Genomic DNA, 21,296 nt, shown 5'->3' with positions numbered 1-21,296 from the left:
TCCAAAAAGGAGACTACCTAATTAGAGAGAGCCATTTCTACTCTTGTGTTCATGGTAAATTGAGTGCAATGGTTCACATGCTCACCTTATTGTTTACAGGCCCAGTGCTGATTTTGCTCCAAATAGATTTTAGGAATTCTACATTCAGGTAGGTGTCCACTGCGGAATGTGCAGCCAAGAATTTGCGTAGTATCTCCTCGTTGTAGTTTTCAAAGTCTGAATCAAACAAGGAGCTTCCTCCTGCCCCTGCTATGACATATTTGAAGCGGATGCTGATGGGAGAGCCAGATGAGCAGCTGATGTTGCCCAGGAAGGAGATGCGTTGCATTATTCCAGGAAGGTACAGCTGCAGCTTCTGTTGTGTGCGCAGGGCGGATGCAGGGGTGGCTCGCCTAGAAACGTCAACTCCAATAGTGACGTCAATGTTGCAGTCTGCATGAGTGGATGGAAAGAAAGAGTAAAAAAAGACATCACGTGATCAGGTGAGTTTCAGCCAGGTTGTATGTAGTCTTCATCAGCATTAGCCTATCTCAAAGAATTGGCTGCTGAAGACCTTCACAAGATAAAACAGAAGGACTGATATCTAATTGACATACAGTGTCCCTTGAGATGCAGGTTTTCGCTTGAATAGTTTTTTTTTAGAAGAAACAATCATCTTACACCCATAGTAGATGTTTCAGTTTTAAAACTTCTATCAACTATGATAAGTTTAGATACTGCACATAAATGTCTTTTCAATCTCCCATTCCAAGACAGGTGCTAGGATATGTGCCAGTCTTGGAGAAGTCTTTCGACCTCGCCTCCTCTTACCTTTGTCAACTAGGCCATCCATGCATCTAATAGGACCTATCTGCAGCCTCACTGCCATTGGCACTCCAAGAGACTGCCTAATTTTGCCCTTTCCCACGTTTTTTCACCACCCCCTCCCACAGTATGCCACCCTTAAACAACAGAGAGGGCCCTACCACATGTGGGTACTTGACTGGTACTTTACAACGGAGCCACCATCTATTATTGCAGAATGTGAGATGATCTGGCAGGTTTGCCCCGTGAAGCGAAGTGTTAGTATATTTTGACATTAGGGTGCAAGCCATTAATGTTTGTTTGGATATATGAGCCCCACTGCAATTTCACTGTTCTTCGAGTCACAGACAAGTGCCTTCTCAATGGGTTTCCCGTCCAAGTTATCAAGCACTGGCAGAATCAACTCCAGTTGGCACTGATTATGCCAGAAAGAGGGTAGAACCTTAAATCCTACCATAAGCCTAACTCCAAAGCTAAGGATTTGTCTACCCCATACTCTGTACCCAATCCAAGCCATACCCCTACCTCTATGGCTCAAACTAACACTGTCCCTTACCCTAACCCTAATGCTAAGCTTACCTCCTTTCCTAACCCCAAACCTAATCCAAACCATAACCCTACCCTGTGTACTAACCTCTAAAGGACCACTTACCCTAACCATAAGATTAACCCGACCACTGTGGCTCCACCTAAAACTATCCCTTACCCTAACCATAAAACTGAGCTTACCTCCTTTCCTAACCTAACCTAATCGAAACCATAAACCTACCCTCTGTATTAACCTTAACATGACCACTTACTCTAACCATAAGGTTAACCCTACCTCCGTGGCTCAACCTAACACTATCCCTTACCATAACCATAAAGCTAAGCTTACCTCCTTTTCTAACCCAAAACCTAATCCAAACCATAACCCTACCCTGTGTACTAACCTTAACAGAACCACTTACTCTAATCATAAGGTTAAACCTTCCTCTATAGCTCAGCCTAACACTACCCCTTACCCTAAGGCTAAGCTTACATCCTTTCCTAACCCAAAGCCTAAACCAAAACATAACCCTACCCTGTGCACTAACCTTAACAGAACCTCTTACTCAAACCATAAGATTAACCCTACCTCTATGGCTCAACCTAACACTATCCCTTACCCTAACCCTAAACCTGAGGCTAAGCTTACCTCCTATCCTAACCCCAAACCTTATCCGAACAATATCCCTGCCCTGTATCCTAACTTTAACAAAAACCACTTGCTCTAAACATAAGGTTAAGCCTTGCTTCTACCCTAACCCCAAACCTAATCCAAATTATAACTCTACCCTGTACCCTACCCCGTACCCTAACCAAAGCACAACCCCTTACTATAACCGTAAGTTTAAGCCTATCTCCTGCGCTAACCCTAAACCTAATGCAAACCTTATTACCCTGAACCCTAACCTTAATACAAACTATTACTCTAACCATAGGGCTCAGCCTAGCTCCTGCCCTAACACCAACCCTAACCCAAAACATACCCCTGTTACTCCTTTAATTATGCTAACTATTGATCAGTCTCTTTTGGGCTCCACACTACACTGCATGTCTTTAAGCCCTCTTTCTCCCAGTCTTGCCACGTTTCCCAGTTCCTTGCAGGATGTGCTGCTCCAGTCCAGGTTTTTTCGTTGAATTCTGGGACTTGTAGTCTTGTTTATTCCATTTATTTTGTGTTTTCTAATTATGCGCAAAAAACGTGTGATGTGTGATAAAATCTATACAGGTTTGCCAGCCTGCTTCGTTCTCCCTCGTATTTAAAACAGTGCTTAATTTGTAAATAAAGACATGCTGATGCCCAAAGCTCTCGTCTGAAACATGCGGGTGCAACAATTAAATGTGCGAACACAGAATACTGAGGCAGTGTAATCCTAAAGCGATCTCAGGCCTCTTTAATCCAGTTACAGCCTCTCCACGTCCCTTTCAGTTCACTCTTGCAGCTGTGGGGCTTTTTCGTTTTTTAGGGTCGAGCACAAAAGTGCTCCGTCTCTGTTGTAATCTCTCTGTGGCCTTTTAACCACACCCATGTCACTTTCATTGGTTTGTGGGATTGCCTTTCATTAGTGAAAGACATGCACACGTCATGCCTTTTTTGGTGTTTGGCCTGCCTCGAGCGCACCGGCCAGCTACTGAAAACATAGGAGGAACCATGTTTCCAGCCTGGTTTCTACACTACTTCATGTTTTTATTTTCCACAAAGCGCGATCGCGCTGGGTTTTACATAGTACAATCACGCTCCGTTTTTTGATTTTCAATTTCAGTGCGATCGCGCTGGGTTTTTTTCTTTCAGTTTGTGTGGCAAGAAAAGTCTGGTTAGAACTTTACAACGCTAATAGCTCTAACTCGAGCAAATGCGAGACAGGTTGCATTGCAAATGCTTGTCTCTTCTTACGTCTTTTCCTCATGTGTCTTGTGCTCGCAGTGCCTAATGCAGAATAATAGGTTCTGGCACTCACAAATAGGTGTCTGTAACACTCACCCCCCCCCCCCCCCCCCTCCCGACAACCCCATCGGAAACCATCAATTCATATTAAGCAGTGATTTAAACCCATAAAGAGTTTTCCCCTGCTTACCCACAACACAGCAGTTTACTCTTTGTGTAATGCTGCCACCTGATGGATTCCTAGATATATTTTTTAAGATGGAAGCGTCCTACTGGCTTTTCAAGTGCAAGAAAAAGTAGATATGAAAAAGATTGATTTTTGTATAGTATTCGTACAGGATATAATAAAAAAAAGTCAATATGACAAACAGCGTGGTGGTTGTGTGCATTATTCAGATGCAAAACAGCTCATCATGCATTACAATTGTAGACCTACCTAGAGGGCGGAGTGATATGCCAAACAGCCAGTAGCATGAAGTGAAGTGGCAGGAAATAGTCCTCCGGGTGGACCCAAAGACTTAGCTCACACAACATATATTTTAAACAATGCTTACAATTGGTCCCTTGTCGTTGAAGCTATCAAGCCAGAGCTAAAAATGCATCGTTATCATCGGAGTTTGAGGCGTACCTTTAAAATATTCTTGGTTTTCTAAACTCTTACCGAAAGTCAGGATTTTTTTATACTTCTTAACAGCGGCTACAAGTTATGCGCAATAGCTCTGCAGAAATGTAGGGTTAATGGGTGGGTAGTGGTAAACGTTGGTAGGGTAATTTTAGGGTTTAGGGGTGAGTAGTAATAATAGGAAATAAAGGTAATTTGAGGGGGTTAGAAGCGGGTAGTTGCAAAGAAAGCTTAGGAGTAAATTTAAAAATGGAAGGTTGAGGGAGTAGTTGAGGTTGTGGGAGGTTCCCCCACAAAAACGAATCAAAATAAATATTAAGTTTAGGGTTTAGGGGTGAATAATGGTAAAATAAGTATTTGTAGTTTTATGGTTATTGGGTGGGTATGGTAAAGGCATGTTAGGAATAAATTGAACAAGAATATAAATATAATAATAATTGAATATGACAAAATAAATATTATCTGTCTATAAGAATATACACATAGGCTTTAATTACCTTATTATACCGGTCATGCCTCCATGCGTGGTAAAGGCATGCGTAGTGAAGGCATCTGCATGGTAAAGGCTACCTGAACAATGCATGTGTGGTAAAGGCAAGCTTTGTATTATCAGACACCTGTATATGTTCACACAAAGTGACATCCGTGAATATGTTTGCCAAAAATGGGTGATTTTGTGAAATATATGCATATTTCACACAAAAATTGCAGATATGTTAAATAACTGTCCTCTGTGGGGAGATCCCTTGTACATAAATTAACACAAAACACTGGCAAGGCAATGAGTCGGTGAAATTTGGGAGCTACAGGATATTACATCGACCTAAGCAATAATTAGCAGACTTAGAAAAGGCTAAACATAGTATAGTGCAGAGTCGGCAGTCAAGGCTCATCAATGTTTATTTGCTCTGCTTTCCCCCATTACATGGCTTGGGCAAACATTTTTAACTTTGTCAAATATTTTTTAAATGTGTTTTAATCTCTGGTTTCGTTTTTGTTAAAAGCAATTATGTTTGTACATATGTATGCATGTAATGGCACTCCAGCACTTTATAAGTGTATTGTTGTGAATCTCGTTTATTTATGTATCCAACTTAATTCATGTAGCCTACATGCCCTATTTGCACTTTATATGCTGTCACTTTTAAGTTTGTTTCTTTTATTGTTGTTGTAACAATGTTTGTAATTTTTTATGGATGCAATTTGGACTTTTCATGTGGACCTCCATTAGAGTTCCAAAACATAAATAAATGATGGATGGGTTGGCAAAGCTAGAAACATCAGTTATAATTATCTATCTGTGTGTGGGCTTTGGAGGTAGACAGTGGATGTGGCTTCACAACATGGACATAGAAAAGTTGCATATTGTAAGTGGACCCAGGACCCACATCTCTTTTTCAAAAAAATGTTTAACTGTCTCTAGGGCTGAGTTCCCCACCTGTCTTTGGGGATCAGGAGGAGGGAAGCAACATTTTTATGATTTGCCAAGTTGGTTACTTGTCTGAAATGTGTAATACTTTTTACAAAATGTAATTCACAAACGAAAGGTTACTACCTAAACTATTATTTTTTAATAATTCATGAAGTTTATTATTTTCTGCATATCTTACCACAGCAAGAGCTCCACCAAGTTATCGATATCTCCGCCTATGAGCTAAAAGTTACTAATAGTACTGTTAAATTTGTAAATTCAGTCTTAGATGACTCCACTCCCTGTTTTCAGTTGCGAAGACATCTAAGTTTACAAATGGGTGTAAATCTACACTCTGAAATTGTGAGTAGCAGAAAAGTGTAGATTAACACCTATGTACAAGAGTAAATCTACATGTGAGTAGATCTACATGTTTAACATTCTCTTGAACAAGCTTTTCTAAAGCAAATGGGCCTCACATTAATGGACATGTCAGTGTTTCCATGAATTACAACATTAAATCCAGACCTATTGCCTTTATCATTTTTTTTGCAGTCAGCACTGTCTTCTTTGCTAATCTGTGAATGTATGTCACTTCATTGTGGCGTAGTACTAGGCATAAATACCTTAAGTATAATCCAAACACCTTTAATTATATTTATAAAGAAGCTTGCAGCCTTCCAAAAATGGGATTTGATGTTGTTCTGAAAAACAGTAACAAGGATACCACTTAGATAAACCTGACTGCAAGTATTTATATGCTTCTGCTGCCATCTGGCGGTATGTTTTGTTAATTACATTGATTTTAGTGTTTAATGCAGTGGAGAGCCCTGTTTAATCCTCTGGTACCACCTGGGCATTAGTTGCTGGACTTGAGGTGAAACTTGTCCTTCGTGCTACTCTTACTGGGTTAATCCAGGCGTGCATTTAAATTCTGCCCAGAGCATCAACACGCATTAGTAAAGTCAATAGGGTGGGCCTTGGCAAGCCTCTAGGGATTTTTTATTTTATTTTTGTGCAAGAATAAACAATAGACATTAAAGTCATAAAAAGTAAAATGCACCTGTCTAGAGGGTCATGCATATGACTACAAAAAGTGAAAAACTCAGCTGTAGCACAATTAAAATGAAAAATAAATAAAAGTTGACATTGGCCCACCAGCCTAACCACTGAAGTGGACTTTGTAGGTGGATGTAGATATGTAACATGTTTCCACTCATAGAGAAAAGAGCTGGTAGATGAATTGGCCTGGCCTATTGCACCACCCTTTATGCTTTTGTGAGCAGAAGCAAATGTAAATGAGAGTAGCTGTATGATTTTGGACCAGATCATAAAAAATGCCCCTTTCAGTAAAAAGACTTGCTTTCTTTTAACAATGCATCTATGATATAAATATGTGAATGTGACAAAAGGTGTGACCTTGTTAGTATTTTTTAGCTGTAAAATAGTTATGTCCCTGTTGAGGTGGAAGGATACACCGAAACATCCACCAGAATGATGATCATACTATTATGTCTGTGTAGGCTGCACCAACATATGATTGCCAATATCACAAGCCAACGACTGAAGGATCCCGAGGCAAAGAAGCTTATAGATAAAGTAGGCCAACCAGGAGCTCAGTGTTTAAAGAAATATTATTAATACAAAACACAAAAATCCAAACAAATTCTTGGGTTATGCCAGGCCTAAAAATGTAGAAATGGGTATGTAGAACCCATCCTGTTCCATTTGTCTACTCTGTTCATGACCTGATGGAGAGACTATCTTTAGTGGTTTTAAATATATAATGTGGTCTTAACAAAGCACATCATATTTTAAACACTGCATTTTAGTGTGGAGGCCTGGTCTTCCAGACAGGGGTTAGAAAAACTACAGCAACTGATTTCAGTCCTGTTTGAGACTGCCATTCCCCAAAGGATTACTTGTTCTATCTCACAGTGTTTCAAAACATAAAAAATACATATTCTTGAAGGGTTCGAACTCTACTCTAACGCTTTAAAATGAAAAAAGAATGATCCAGTGCCTTCCTGGTGCATGCCCATTTCAACCAAATCTTAACAAGCATTGGGAAAGCCAATCAGTCTGGCCTTTCACAAAACTACAGTTGCCTCAAATACTAGCTGTCCCTTCACAGTCGGAAAAAAAGGTGTGAAGTCTTTAACAAGACTGTATCCCTTCAGAACTTTACAAGATATACCTGTGAAGTCACAAGCAACTATTTAACAAGTCTGTCACAATGCTGCAGTAACCTGCATTGTTACTAAATGTCGCTCTTAAATAAGGTGCAACTGCTTAAAATGTCCTTTGGAAAACGTAGAGGTTGTGGCTTTAACACACAAATGTACACATCCATTCTTGCTATTTTAATAATGCTGTGGTATTCTTCCGTGAAGGTACAGTTCTGCAATCCATTACTAGGTGTCCTTCATAAATCAAATGTAAAAAGATGTATATTCATTCATGAAGGTTTTGTTCCACAAGTCCTTATTAGGTGTCCCTCACAAGTCAAATGCAAAACTACTGAACTTATTACATGATGATGCAGTTGCACTAGTCATTACTGGTTGCTCCTATGGAGTCAGATACAAAACATTGAAATTCTTCAACAAAGCTACAGTCCTTACTAGGGGTCCCTCACAAGCCAGATGCCAAAGCGTTGATAGTCTTTTGTGAAGATGCACTTCCGTAAGCCAATACTAGGCGTCCCTCACAAGTCAGATGCAAAAGCATTGAACTTCTTTAATTCAGCTGAAAATCCACCAGTCAATCCTAGGTGTCCTGAAGCTCCCTCTAGTAGAGAATTGAGTTACTGTAGCCTTGTGAAGAATGACCTGCATAAGGCTGAGGGTGTGTGGCTTAAGTATATACATTTGCAATCACACGTTTGCAATTGTAACCACTTGAACTTTGTTTTCTATAGTATTAATTATTTGAGTGGGTGTATTGTAAGGAATGAACATTGTAACTTACAATAAATGTCTTGAGAGTTATAAAATTAGTTGATGTAACCCTACTCTGCATACAGACTAGCAGTCATTGGGAAGTGCGAGTGTCAAGCAATTCTAAACAGCTTCAGTTCCATTAGTTGTTAGGTGTCCCTCATGAGTCAAATACAAATGCATTGAAATCATTTAATTAAACACCACCAGTTTTTACTAGGGGTTTCCCCAAAGGTCCGTTGAAAAAGCATTGAAAGTCTTACTTGAAGCTGCAGTTCCACTAGTGGTTAGTAGGTGTTCCTCACAAGTTGTAGCCCAGGGACAAGCTAATGCTGCGTTTCCATTAGTTATTACTATGAGTCTCTCACAAGTAAAATTAAAAAGCATTGATAGTATTTTGAGAAGATGTATTTCCAAAAGTCAAATGTAAAAGCATTGAAATTCTTTCATTAAGCTGCAGATACACAAGTCTTTACTAGGTGTTTGTCTAAAAGTCAAATGTAAAAGCTTTGCAATCCTTAGTATTGAATTTCTTAAGTAAACCACAGTTCATCACCAGATGTTCATGAAGGTCCCTCTAGGACAGGATGGCATTACTGCAGCTTCGTGAAGAGTGACCTGCGACCTGAATAAAGCTGAGGGGGCGTGGCTTTTTATAAATTTGCATACGCCCGTTTTCAGTTTTAACCAGTTGTGCTGGTTTTCTGCAGAAATAGTTATCTGAGCTGCTTTATAGTGAGGAATGAACATTGTAATTTACAATAAATGAAATGAAAATAGTTGATGTAACCCTATAATACACAGGGACTGGCTGTCTTTGGGAAGGTCAAGTGTCTAACAATTCCACAAAGCTGCAGTTTCCATTAGTTGTTGCTAGGTGTCCCCTACAAGTCAAATGAAAAAGTATTGAAATTCTTTAACTACGCTGCAGTTCCACAAGTTTTAGGAATAATTATTTGAACTGGTTTATAGAAAGAGTGCTAATGGGGAGATCCTGTCTATGTATGTATTTTCTGTATGATATTTTTTGGAAGACATGAGGCTGGCAAGCCGAGTAGAGCTGTCTTCTAGCTATACCTAAAGCTGATTATAAATGTTGACTGTGCACCCCCCTTGGACCCGCAGGAAATGCTTGCTGTACTTGAAAACACATGGAAATTCATGTGATTCCATGTTTGTGTAGATTAGATTAGTTTTTCTAATCCTATTCTGAAATACCTCTGGGGCTGGAGTGGAAAACAAAAGCAGCCCTTGAAAAAAGTGCTCAAACCAGCCCTTTTTTACTCCATCTCTATGGGCACTCTGTTTCATTCCATCCATTCTCTTTATCTCCTTCTCGCTCTCGTCCCTCTATGATCCCTTTACTTTATTCTTCTCTTTCCCTTCCATTCTTTCTGTCTCTCTTGGAGCCTCCCCCCGGCCTGCTGCAATTAACCTTGGGGAGCTGGGGAAAGTGACAGAGGCATCAGGAGAGGTCCTGGGCTTTCAAAACTGGCCCACAAGTGCTCTGGTCCACCAGGGAAATGCCCGGTGAAATAAAAGGCCTTTCCAGGCCTGAGTAATTCACTCTGCATATTATATGCAGGCTTCACTTATTAAAATAATTATTATTAAAATAATGTTTTTATTAAGATCTACCTTATGTAAAATGTTTAATAAATTTGGAAATTGAGATTTTCTCAAATCACAAGGGAAAGCTTACCTTGAGATGGGGGATCAGCTGGTTCGCAGATCTGAGATACGATGAGCCTTGTGATGGTATTGAGCACGCTAAAACTCTCCACTGTGTACACGTTCCTAGGGGTGCCAGCGATTTGGATAAGCTCGAATGAGTTTAGGAGTCCGATACCAACTGTGAAAATATTTACCCCCAGCCTTCTCAATGAGGCCGCTTCCTCTTCCACTGTGTCATTTGAGTTTCCATCTGTGATGACCAGAAGGTACTGTGGCACACCTTGGTTCCTGCGGCTACCATTGGTAGGATCGAAGAACTGCCTGACGAACTTCAGACCCTTTCCAGTGAAAGTCGTGCTTTTCAGCTGCTTGATGTGGTCAATGCGATTGTCGATGTCATTGCTGGAAAAAAACTCATTTAGGTAGAACTCTTTCTGAGGGTCTCTGCTGTACTGTGCCACCCCGATCCGCACTTTGTCCTCTGCAATGGTGAAGCTTGAAACAATATCCTTCATGAAGTGTTTCATGGTGGTGAAATTGCTAAGTGTGATACTTGCTGAGCCGTCAATCAAGAAAACAACATCAACCTGCTCCTGTGCACAAGCTAGGAAGAAAGAACAAAGAAAACCTTTCTCAGAATTTAAGTTTTTTGGGTAACATTTTCCCATATTTTACAGTATTGACAAAATTGTTTATTAATTGTTAAAATATTTACCATATGAAATCTCCATGTCTTAGATTCACACTTGAAAACTACAAATCATTAAATATTTTACCACAAAGAAGATACAGCTTAGATATTTTACCCTAAAGAAGAACAAATATGCAACAGCAATTTAATAAAGTTTGATAAAAAATGGCATTCTATCAAAAACAGAGTCATATGATTGCTTGTTTCTCATGTTTTGCGAGCAGTATTGGCTTTCAAATACTGTACAAATACTGTCAGTCTCACTACAAGCACAGATGCAGGTGAATTTTTTTGGGGGGATTTGCACTCATTGTCATCCTTTGCCACACATCCTGCACCTACCTTGGTAGCCAAGTATCCTGACAAACCTAATTGCATCCTGAGATACACATACCCGATAGCATGAGAACAAAAAAATCCCTTTAAAAAATGTTAGCTTCATGCTTATTGCAGGTTAAGGTATAACACAGAAACCACTGATGAAGTCATAACTATGCAATATTATCTGGCGGATCTATTTTTTTTTTACTTTATCACGTTTTTCAAAGAAAGACACGTAAGGTACACACTGGAAAACAACAGCTGGCATTCCAAAAAAGGGGGGAGCCAGAATGGAGAGAATGAGGAAATGGGAGAGAAAGGCAAACTCCCCATGACAGGTAGATGGTGGCAAAAAAGGACATCACAGCAGGGCCATACAACATAAGCGTTAGACAGTCTACATATAGTACAAATCGGAAAATGAGGAAGGAAACATCAGTTCGCATGTTCAGTCTAATGTTCTGAGATAATCTCTAAGATGCTGCGGATGTCCTTTGGTCTGGAGGTGAGCGGCTGTAGGTCAGCAGAGATTTCACTGGTGGCGTCACAGTACGACATAGGGCAGTGTCAGTGTTTCCCATCGAATTTGAGGTTGGCGGGCGGCCCATATAAGACGTGTTAGGCGTCCCCATAGTGTAGCAAAGAAGCTGTTGGTCAGAGCAATGGATTATTTAAAAAGGTACAGGAACCATGGGAGAATCACTGTTTTGATGATGGCAATGCACCCTGCCACTGTTAATGGTACTTTAATCCTGCGATCTATCCAAGTAGGGAGCTTATCTATAGTAGGGCCGTAATCATGGCCTATCACTTCTGACCAGTCTCTATGTTGGAAAATACCTAGAAACTTGGGGACATCTGTGCACCATTGCAGGGGATAGTTGAGGACTCAGGGTTCAGTTTCCTCTGTCCTTAGACAAAGCTTTGATTTGTTCCAGTTGATCGATACATCAGAAGAGGTCTCAAAGTGTATCAATTAATGGATGGGGGAAGATTGATAGGTGGATCACAAACAAATAGCAAGTAAGAGAGGAGAGAGCGGACAGCTCTGATGTGTACTCCTTTAGTCAATGTGACATGGATGAATGACCATTTGAGTGAGTCTAATGCTTTTCAGCATCTAGTAAGGCAACTGCAGCAAGGAAGGTGGGGAGATCTGATTTAACACCACAAAAATAGTGCAATGGTTAATTGAGGTGGAGCAGTGCGGGACACATCTAGACTGCATGGGAGAAATTATATGATCCATTAAGAGGGAGTGGTGTGTGACTATTACTTTGGCCAATATTTTATTTTCATGATTTAGAAGTGATAATGGTCTGTAGGAGATGCAAAAGTTGGATGGCTTGCAAGCTTGAGCTGTAAGGTAATGACATCTTCTTGCAGTGTAGGGGGGAGGAAGTGTACCTACATCGAGGGATTCAGCATAGACCACTAACAGATGGTTTTATACGCTTTGTAGAAGTTCCCAGTGAAACTATCCAGCCCTAGGGCATTAGAGCTACTAAGGGCATCAATGGCCTGCGATATTCCTTCACAGGTAATGGGGGCATCCAAGAACTGCTGCTGGCCAGGTTTAAGCCAAACCATGGCTGTCTCGGCTAAATACTCAGCAAAGGCCAAGTCATTTTCGCCCACACGTGAGGTATATAATGACGTTGTCTGTAGTGGTCATGTCATCGTCTGTCTGGAGGCCCATCATGTACGTGGCATGATACATTGGCCCCATGAGCGGAGGCAGTGTGTGGTTTGGTTTCAAACCCTCACCATACCTGCGTGCTCTAGTATACTTGCCTAGATATGCCACCTCCAGCACAGCCAGATATCGAAATTCCTGCATGAGTGTGGAACTGTTGTATACGTGTGGTAAGTGTAATCGGACATGTCCCTCATATCAGTACTACGCAGTTTCCTCTCCACTTTTGCTGGGTTGTTTCTGATACTGCAGAGAACCCCTTTATGTTTAGCCATACAGACTCCTCTGATGTAGGCCTTGGAGGCCTCCCAGAGTACAGAGCGTTTTTTTACAGACCCAGTATTATTTGTCATATATTCATTTATGGCATCTCGGATTTCCGTTTGGAAAACTTTGTCATGTAGTGCATTTTTGGGGAAGCGTCATTGCCTAACCAAGGATCTATGAATTGGGAAGAGTAATGTTACTGTTACAGGGACATGATCAGAAAGAGTGTAAGGTTGATGTGTGATATCAGTAAGCCATGCTAGGGGTCCATGGGACATATACTAATGCCCGATGAGGGTCCAAACATGGTGTGGGGCAGAGCAAAAGGTGCAATCCTTCGCTTGTGGATTGCACGAGTGCCACACATCAGTGAGCTGGAAAGTGTCTATAAGGTCAGTGAGAGTCTGCAGCAAATGCGGTTTAGTGACCGTTGCAGAGCCAGTCGTGTCAAGGTGGGGATGGCATATGATGTTGAAGTCACCGCCCATTACCATATAATGAGCCTGTGAACGACCCATGAGTGCAGAGAGTTCATGACAGAAGCCCAGGGAGTTAGTATTGGGTGCATATACACTTACTTTTAATATGGTTTTACCTGCCAACACCCCCAATACCAGCAGGTACCATCCCTCTGGATCTGACGGATCTATTTTAATAGTGTTCAGTTCACCTTTCATACTTCATCTAATCATTTAACAAACCATCTTTTAATATTTATTATAAAAGGAAGTTCAATTGAAATTCAATTTCCCTGGAATAGCTCTTCATAACAAGAGTTTAATAGGCAGCTTTTCACGTGCAACAGTACAGCACTAGCAAGTGACCTTCAAGTTTAAATTAAATCATGCTATCCCAGTGTACATCTAACTTAGCCTCACAAACCATGAGATCTCAGACTAATAACTTCTCAAATCAATAATACAGAAGAATAGGTCAAATCTAAACACATTTGCTAATGTGTGGGACAGACAATGTTCAGATGGTGCATTCTAACTAATTAACAAAGTGGTAGTGACTCTGGTCAATTACACAAAGACACATTGGAGGAAGAAGAAGTGCAAGCTACACTGAGGTTATATCTGATCCCAGTACAACTGGTCGATCTGAAGTGCTTCAACCTTCATTCAAAGCATGGTGGGTGCGATTCTTTTAGACGTGGGATAATGCACGCCCAGCCGGCATTTTACGGGATGTTGCAAGTCCCCAAGCAGTTCCATTAAAAGACCATGCAACTCTGAGGGGACTTGCAAGAGGGTATTTTATTCCTTATAATACATGGGCGCAATTGCAATAATTGCACATGCAGTGAATGCCATTACCACCAGGTGCAGTATTTACCTAGAGAGCAATTACAGCAGCATTTAGAATTTTGGACCTCAGAATGGGGGATAATGAACATTCACATATCATGGACTTGCCAATTAGGTATTTTACATGATTTCCATATTTCATTTCTACTATCTACTATAGGGATATTGTCCACAGCAGCCCTGGACTCTTGGCTCTGTGAGGCCAGCAGACCAAGGAATATGCTAATGTTCATTGGTTGTAGTGGCAATACAGAGTTGTGGTCCCAGGCCAGTACCACCACAATATAAAGGTTGTGTTATTGAACACCCACATTTAAGCGAAATATTCCTATTTTTTGCACAAAGGAAACTTGCACCTTGATGAGTTCACTCCCAAGATCAGAGTTTCTCGCTAAGAGTAGTTTGGTTGCAAAAAGTAGCAATTTGTGAAAGTACAAAGCTTTCTCTTGTGCATACTGTTCACAAAAATGCTTATCTTCGGCTACCTAAATTTAGATAGTGAAACTCCAAGTTCCTTAGGATTTGGCAAAGTTAAATTGTCAAATGAAGAGGCAGAACAGCGAATGACTCATAGGAATATGAACAATGCTCTAGGATAGACGAATAAAATGAATGTGAAAACACTCGTACAGCTTAAATATATGCATTTTCACAAATTGTGAAGCAAATGATTTGCTCCTCAAAGTGCTCACCATAAACTGCTCCGATCCCAAACATGAGTCTTTAACTCGGTATCCGAATGGTGTTAAGACATCCTGGTGTTCTAGTACACAATTACCTGCCTATGTGCAATAGTAACTTGTAGCATACTGATGATTGTGTACATTTCTATACCACTCGGTCATCTATAAAATGCTATTTTTTGCTCAAAAATGGTAAGACAAATTTCTCTGCTATGGGAAAAAAAGATGTGGTCCAAAATTTGTAAGTTTTAAAAATTACTCTCACCTGGTTTGGAGTTGTTGCACACAATGTGGGTGATATTATCGTGCAGCTGTTCCAATCCTGTGTAGTTTGTTACCATAAACCACCGATCTGGTGCCCCAGCAATCAGCTGAAGTTCGTCCTTATTAGCTTTGCCCACTCCGACAGCGAAAACCACAATGCCATCATCCTTTAAAGCCTTGGCTGCCGGCTGAAGCTTGGGTCTGTCCTCCTTGGTGGTTTCACCATCAGTAATTAGAACTAGGATCTTCGTCACCGTTGGGCGACCACCATACTGGGCTGCAAATCTCTCGTGGGTGTAGCTCAGAGCCGTTGCCGTGTAAGTGAACCCCTTTATACGCTTCATGTTGAAGATTGCTTTGCGGACATCTGTCTTGGTGGAGTAGGTGTTCAGAAAGAATTGCTCATGGGGGTCTGTGCTGTAGACAACAGCCCCAAACTGGACCTGGTCCTTCCCAACCACGGAGTCATTAACCAAAGCCTCCATGAAGCGTTGCATTATTTTGAACTGGCTGCTGGTAATGCTTGCTGATCCGTCCACCAAGAACATGATGTCTGCCACCTCAGTCCTTTTGCATGCTATGAGGAGAGAAAAATACATCAATGCTTGTTACCACCCTAAATACATTTTCCAACAATAAAGGCGGGTTAGTTTGAAATCCGGGTGCCAGATGTCCTCTGCAGAAAATGCCCGCGAGCATCTCAGGTTTACACTTGCCACTGAATACAGAATTCATAAAGATTTTGCAAAAACTGGGGCATATTTACAAGAAAGTGGTGCATCAGCTTTGATGCACCACTTTTCTTGCGCCCCTAAGAAACACCATGTGTGCCACGTGTTTACAATACATGCGGGTTAGGACAATAGCTCCAAAAATTATGATGCTAATCCTGCAAAGTCAAGGGAGGCCCACTGAAAACAATGTCAGCGTCACTTTAACGCCTGCATTGAGCAGGCATTAAAACTGATGCTAAAAATGGCGCAGTGAAAGCTTGTAAATTTCACTGCACCATTTTTATGGGCCTCCCTGTGTGGGAGCCCCCCCCCCTTGCATACATTATGCCTGGTTACAAAGTTGCGCAATGCATGCATTGCGTCATTTCGTAAATATGCTGAAGGGAAATGGCCTCCTTAACGCCACATTAGTGTAAAAACAATTGCGCTAGTGTGGCGTAAGGAGGCGCACCAGCTTGTAAATATGCCCCATACTCTTTTACAATATTTGTCAATTCTATTTGCACGAAAGCATCTCAAAGATATCACCACCCAAAATACAATTTCCAACAATACTGGCAAGTTAATTTGAAGTCAAGGTACTAGATTTCTTCTAGAACAAATGTCTGTGAGCATCTCTCACTAAACATAGAATTCATAACGATTTTGTTAAGATACTTTTTCGCAAATATTTGTCAATTGCATTTGCAAATAACCAGCTCAAATATGTTCTGGGCTTCCTTAATGTAAACCTTTGTGAAAAACAGAGTAAAAGGCTGGTGAAAATCTGGGATGCTAGAGGTATCTACCATTTTTTCCCCAGAGTATCTCTTTGTGAATCCAGTACAGAATTGTTGTTCTGTCCAGCATATCTAAGAGATGCTCAACACAGAGTCTGCCCAAAAGCATCCCATAAAATAGAGATGAGAAAAATATCTGAACAAATGTAGAAATGTGTGTAAACAATGCATTTCACCCCCCACTCAACTGCACAATACGTGTGTCAGTTTTTCAATGTGATGGTGCCAAATTGGGGTAGGCAGTGGGTTGGGGTGTCTGCATATATTTTTCGATTTTTCTGGTAATTGTTACGTCAGGAGTTTAATGTGTTTGTTATTTAATTGCTATATATCTCTTCTCTTTGCTCCCAAATTAAGGACTCAAAGATTGTTGATTGTACACTTCCTCATGTCGTCGTGCACTGGTACATGTAAGTACATGAAACTGCAATAAAGTTTGTGTTAAAAACAAATCCATAGGGTGCCACTTAATCTAGAAGATGAGCAATGTCCCGACTTTTAAATTCTGTTGCTGCCCCCGACAGGTGGGGAGCAGGCATGTACTCTACTGCTCTGCTTGGCTGGTGGAGGGGGTCCTCTTTTTACCCAGACCCTACCAGAACTACAAAACTTGTCTCAATTTTGAAAATTCACATAACATAAAGCAGTAGGATGTTCTTGAGTCTACCCTCCCAATTGTCCATCCTTTATGAGTAGTTGTAAGGTGCAGTTTTCAACAGTTTAGTTTCCTGAGGGGCACCTTTTAATGTAAGAAGTTGGAAAATAGATATGTTTAGCATGATGCTGATAGGCGTGAGGCAAGGCTGCTTGAACACACTTTGCTCAGCTCTTCCATCAAAGCAGAGACTGACCTTCCTACAGAGAAAGGCAGACGAGTGGCTCTGAGAAGTAGGATAGACTGGCAAGTGTTAGTGACATTATGCAGCGCCTACTATGTGTTTGACAGTTTCCTGGCACTAGAAGCATGAGCCTTTTGAAAAGTCTCCCATGTCACTTGTTGGCTATTATGCATCTACTTCTGACTGTTTGGAACATGGGAAGTAGAAGTGAGCAAAGTTTTTATTGCGGCAGGAAAGTTTCACCTAGATCCCGATTAGTGTCCTACCAGTAGTTTGTGAAGTGTCTCATTTTTCCTGTGTTTATACCTCGGCCTATTTTGTTCAAGAAAGCTGACAATATTTACTTGTGAATGGATGTTGACCATGAAAATGTGCCATTTTCGGGGAAAATTAACGATAAAACTGCTTTCCTTAGGATTTTGAACACGCATGAATGTTGATAATCTTCAAAAGTTCTAATGTTGTTGTCAGAGCCAATCCATTGGTAGTGAATATGGGAATCATGATAATTACAGGAAGTTTGCAAAATTGCAACAGAAAAATGTCACAGATTCCTAATGGAACTCTCATCTGGACTCTGGAAGAGATCATGACAACTGCACTGGAGGTGACTTTCTGTGTGGGCGCACACTGCCATGGGGAGAACATGTTAGAGGGATACGATAGCGTATTGAACACCAATGGGAGTATGTTTAAAGAAGCTGGATTGAGCCTGAACATGCATCTCTTGAGAGAACAACAGCCTGTCCTTTTCTCCACCCCTGTCCTTCCCCTGCCTCTGCTCCACCACACATTCACTGTTTTTTTGGACAACATTCTTTGGCAACAATGAGATCTGCTGTTCCTTACATACACAACATATGTTTCTCTCCTATGCTACCTTTTGTTATTGCCATAGCTTAAGAAACTCTGACCATATATCTGTAACGCAAATGGCACGGTACAAAAATACCTAACCTATCCCTAACTTATATAAATGACTCCATTGTGCTTTGGGCCAAGGTCTCCAGGGCATAAAAAGTCCCACTATAGAAAAAAATAAAATAAGAATAGTCTGTCCATAAATGTGGGCATCCCCAGGACACCATGCACCTGTTTATGTTTTTATGTAGTTGGTGTTGGGATTGAGTCACAAAGGTTGCTTCTATAAACTTGGTAGGTTGCCCTTTGTTACACATCTGAATATATTAGTTAGTTAAAAAAAGAGCAATCTCTATGCAGGATGGTTTATAATGTACTGAAAATGCCCATAGAATCACTCCAGTACTGTTATTGCTGGGTTCAACAGGTGAACGTTGAGGACATTTCTTCAGAACTCAAAGCCAGGAGTCAGAAGAGCAAAAACATAGAAGAGACCATTGCAGGATGGTAAATTTTTTTAATCCATGAGGAGGCCCACTACCATCTCTCAATTTCATTGAGACAAGGGTTGATGCTCTTCATGGTATTTGTGTGCATGTATAAGATTGTACGTGCATGTTTGTGTGAACACATGCATGCATGCGTGTGTAGGCTCTAGTGGAAGTCCCTTGCTTACATTAATAACTGGGAAGATGTATTATGGGATGTGCATTGAGATACAGGTGAGGGTCCAGGCCCTGGCTGTCAAGGCCAGACCCATGACTCAATGTCATTTTGCTGATGTCCAACATGATGAAGATGCAGAATCCCAAGAAGATCTTAAGGTAGCCTTTAGTTTTATCTCTTGGACAAGGGAGTCAACGCATTATTAAAGATTTGTTAATTACCCAATGTTCCCATGCAGGGGGTCACCCAATCAAATGGTAACGTATTAAAAAACTGCACTCTTGTGTCATCATTGTCAACATTTTCACAATCTCTTTAAAGAGTTCCCCGTTTAGCCACAAATGTAACAGCAGTTGGAGGCCAATGGACAGAATAATACAATGTGTATGGAAGCTATCAAGTGGATACTAGGCGTGTGTAAGGTTGTGTCTGTTTTTTTTCTGGAACATCCACTAGTTGTCATGAAGCTAGTGTTTCTGCTAGTAGTTTTCACCGTTTTTCTGTACGCAGGTTTTCATTTTAAAATGTAGTCTTTGTTGTCCTTTTTCAAGTTTTTTTTTTTTAGGAATAAAAAGATCGAAACATCATCTGGTTTCAAATTTTCAAGAAAATGGCACACTCATTTTCAGCACCTACTTACTGAGTAAATATTGCAATTCGTCAGGAAATAATTCCAATTTGTGAGAACAAACTCCAAAGGCCTAGGTGAAAGTAAAGTGGGAAAATGAAAACTACCTGAAACATTGGTCGAGTAATAAAAACTTGCACCCTCTTAGCAGTTAGTAGCTCACACAACCCACCGCCTTATAAAAATAAGGGTTGTTAAAATCCTTGAAGGAGAGAACAGGAAGGGGACCTCTATTTTGAAACTGGATTCCCTGGCTCTGAAGCAGAAACTCATGAAATTCTCATCTTCTACCTGTGCTAGTAACCAATACTACTTTACAAATGATAACATAAGATATAGCCTTGATCTATACCCCTACAGTCAACCCCCCACAAATGATCTCCGAATCAGAAAACAAAGGAATCGTGACTTACATTCTTCTGGGTTGCAGATCGTAAACAGAATATCCTTGGGTAGGAAGGCAAGTGAATCAAAGCTGTCTTCTAGGAGCGCTCTATCCTGAGACCCTGCAATCTCCACCAGCTGGCTGTTGTTTGCCTGAAGTACTCCGATAGCAAAGATGGTCACTCCCCAGTCCCTGAGGGTCTGGGCAGGACCCGCTACTTCGTCTTGCGCCTCCCCATCCGTGATGATGATGAGATATTGCTTCACAGTTGGTCTCCCGCCTTTGTATGATTCAAAATAAGGAAGGGCAAATTGCAAAGCTTGGCCGGTCAGGGTGCCCCCTTGCATCCGCCTGATGGCAGGGATGGCTGACATGATGTCTGATTTTTTGCTGTATCTATTCAGTGAGAATTCTTCTGTCTGCTCTGTACTAAACTGAATCAACCCAAACTGGACCTTATCCACCCCAACGTCGGATTGCTTGACCATCATCATCATGAAGTCTTTCATTTTCTTAAAGTCGTCGCGTTCGATGCTGCTAGAGCTGTCGACCAGGAAAAGAATATCAGCTTTCAAATTCTTACAGGCTAAAAAACAAAAAGCAGCAAACGTCAGTAGTCAAGTCAAAATGTACAAAGATAGGAAAGAAGGGGAGATCAACACTGCATTTGTGTCCAAAGGTCTAGTGATCAACCCATTTCATTTTCAAATCACTCTGACCCCAAATTTGTTATATGTGAAACCATAGGGCCTGAGTCACAAAAAACGAAAACATTATAAAATTAGAAATTTACCGCCTTTGTGTTCCATCATACATTTAGTGTGCATCTTCCATTATTTCTAAATTGAGAATGGTTTCCTGGGGCATGACTGGGAAACTGCGAATGTCACAAAGATTTTTTTCAAGAGTACTGAAAAAAACTATTTGTGAATTCAGAGACAACTCAAAGGCCTTTCCACATGCATAAATAGACATATTCTGCATTTATGTATAGCAAAAATTCAAATGAGTATAATTGCACTCCCTGGGGGAATATTTTTCCCTGTGGATACATTCCTCCTACACTCTTACTTATTTTTAGGGTGTTCTTTATCAATTCCTGGCTCCGAAACAAATTTACCCATGCTAGGGTATAAGTAGGCCTAGATAAGTTTGTTGCTGGATTCAGATATGTAATTTGTGGCTGTTCTCAAACTTTTAATGTTATTCCAGTCCTAGCAGACCCATTCCCTTCCCCTTGGAGGTCAAAAAGCATACATTTATGGGTAGGATTTCATATTTAGAGTGCAAATTCATTTTTTTAATTACAGCA

General features: G+C 40.8%; 1 protein-coding gene across 1 annotated transcript in view; it reads right to left on the bottom strand.

The window, feature by feature from the left end:
* Positions 1–21,296, bottom strand: part of LOC138262145 (collagen alpha-4(VI) chain-like) — a 343,879-nt gene that overhangs the window by 156,648 nt on the left and 165,935 nt on the right. Inside the window, exons 9-12 of the mRNA XM_069211929.1 lie at positions 20,013–20,570; positions 15,094–15,669; positions 9,889–10,464; positions 86–432 (exon numbers count right to left, since the gene is read on the bottom strand). Coding sequence (XP_069068030.1) covers positions 86–432; positions 9,889–10,464; positions 15,094–15,669; positions 20,013–20,570 — 2,057 coding nt within the window. The remainder of the gene's footprint in view (positions 1–85; positions 433–9,888; positions 10,465–15,093; positions 15,670–20,012; positions 20,571–21,296) is intronic.

Source organism: Pleurodeles waltl, chromosome 10 (genome assembly GCF_031143425.1).
Source record: "Pleurodeles waltl isolate 20211129_DDA chromosome 10, aPleWal1.hap1.20221129, whole genome shotgun sequence".
In the NCBI taxonomy this organism is placed as follows: domain Eukaryota; kingdom Metazoa; phylum Chordata; class Amphibia; order Caudata; family Salamandridae; genus Pleurodeles; species Pleurodeles waltl.
The sequence above is the reverse complement of the archived record's forward strand: the minus strand, read 5'-3'. Positions and strand labels throughout refer to the sequence as shown.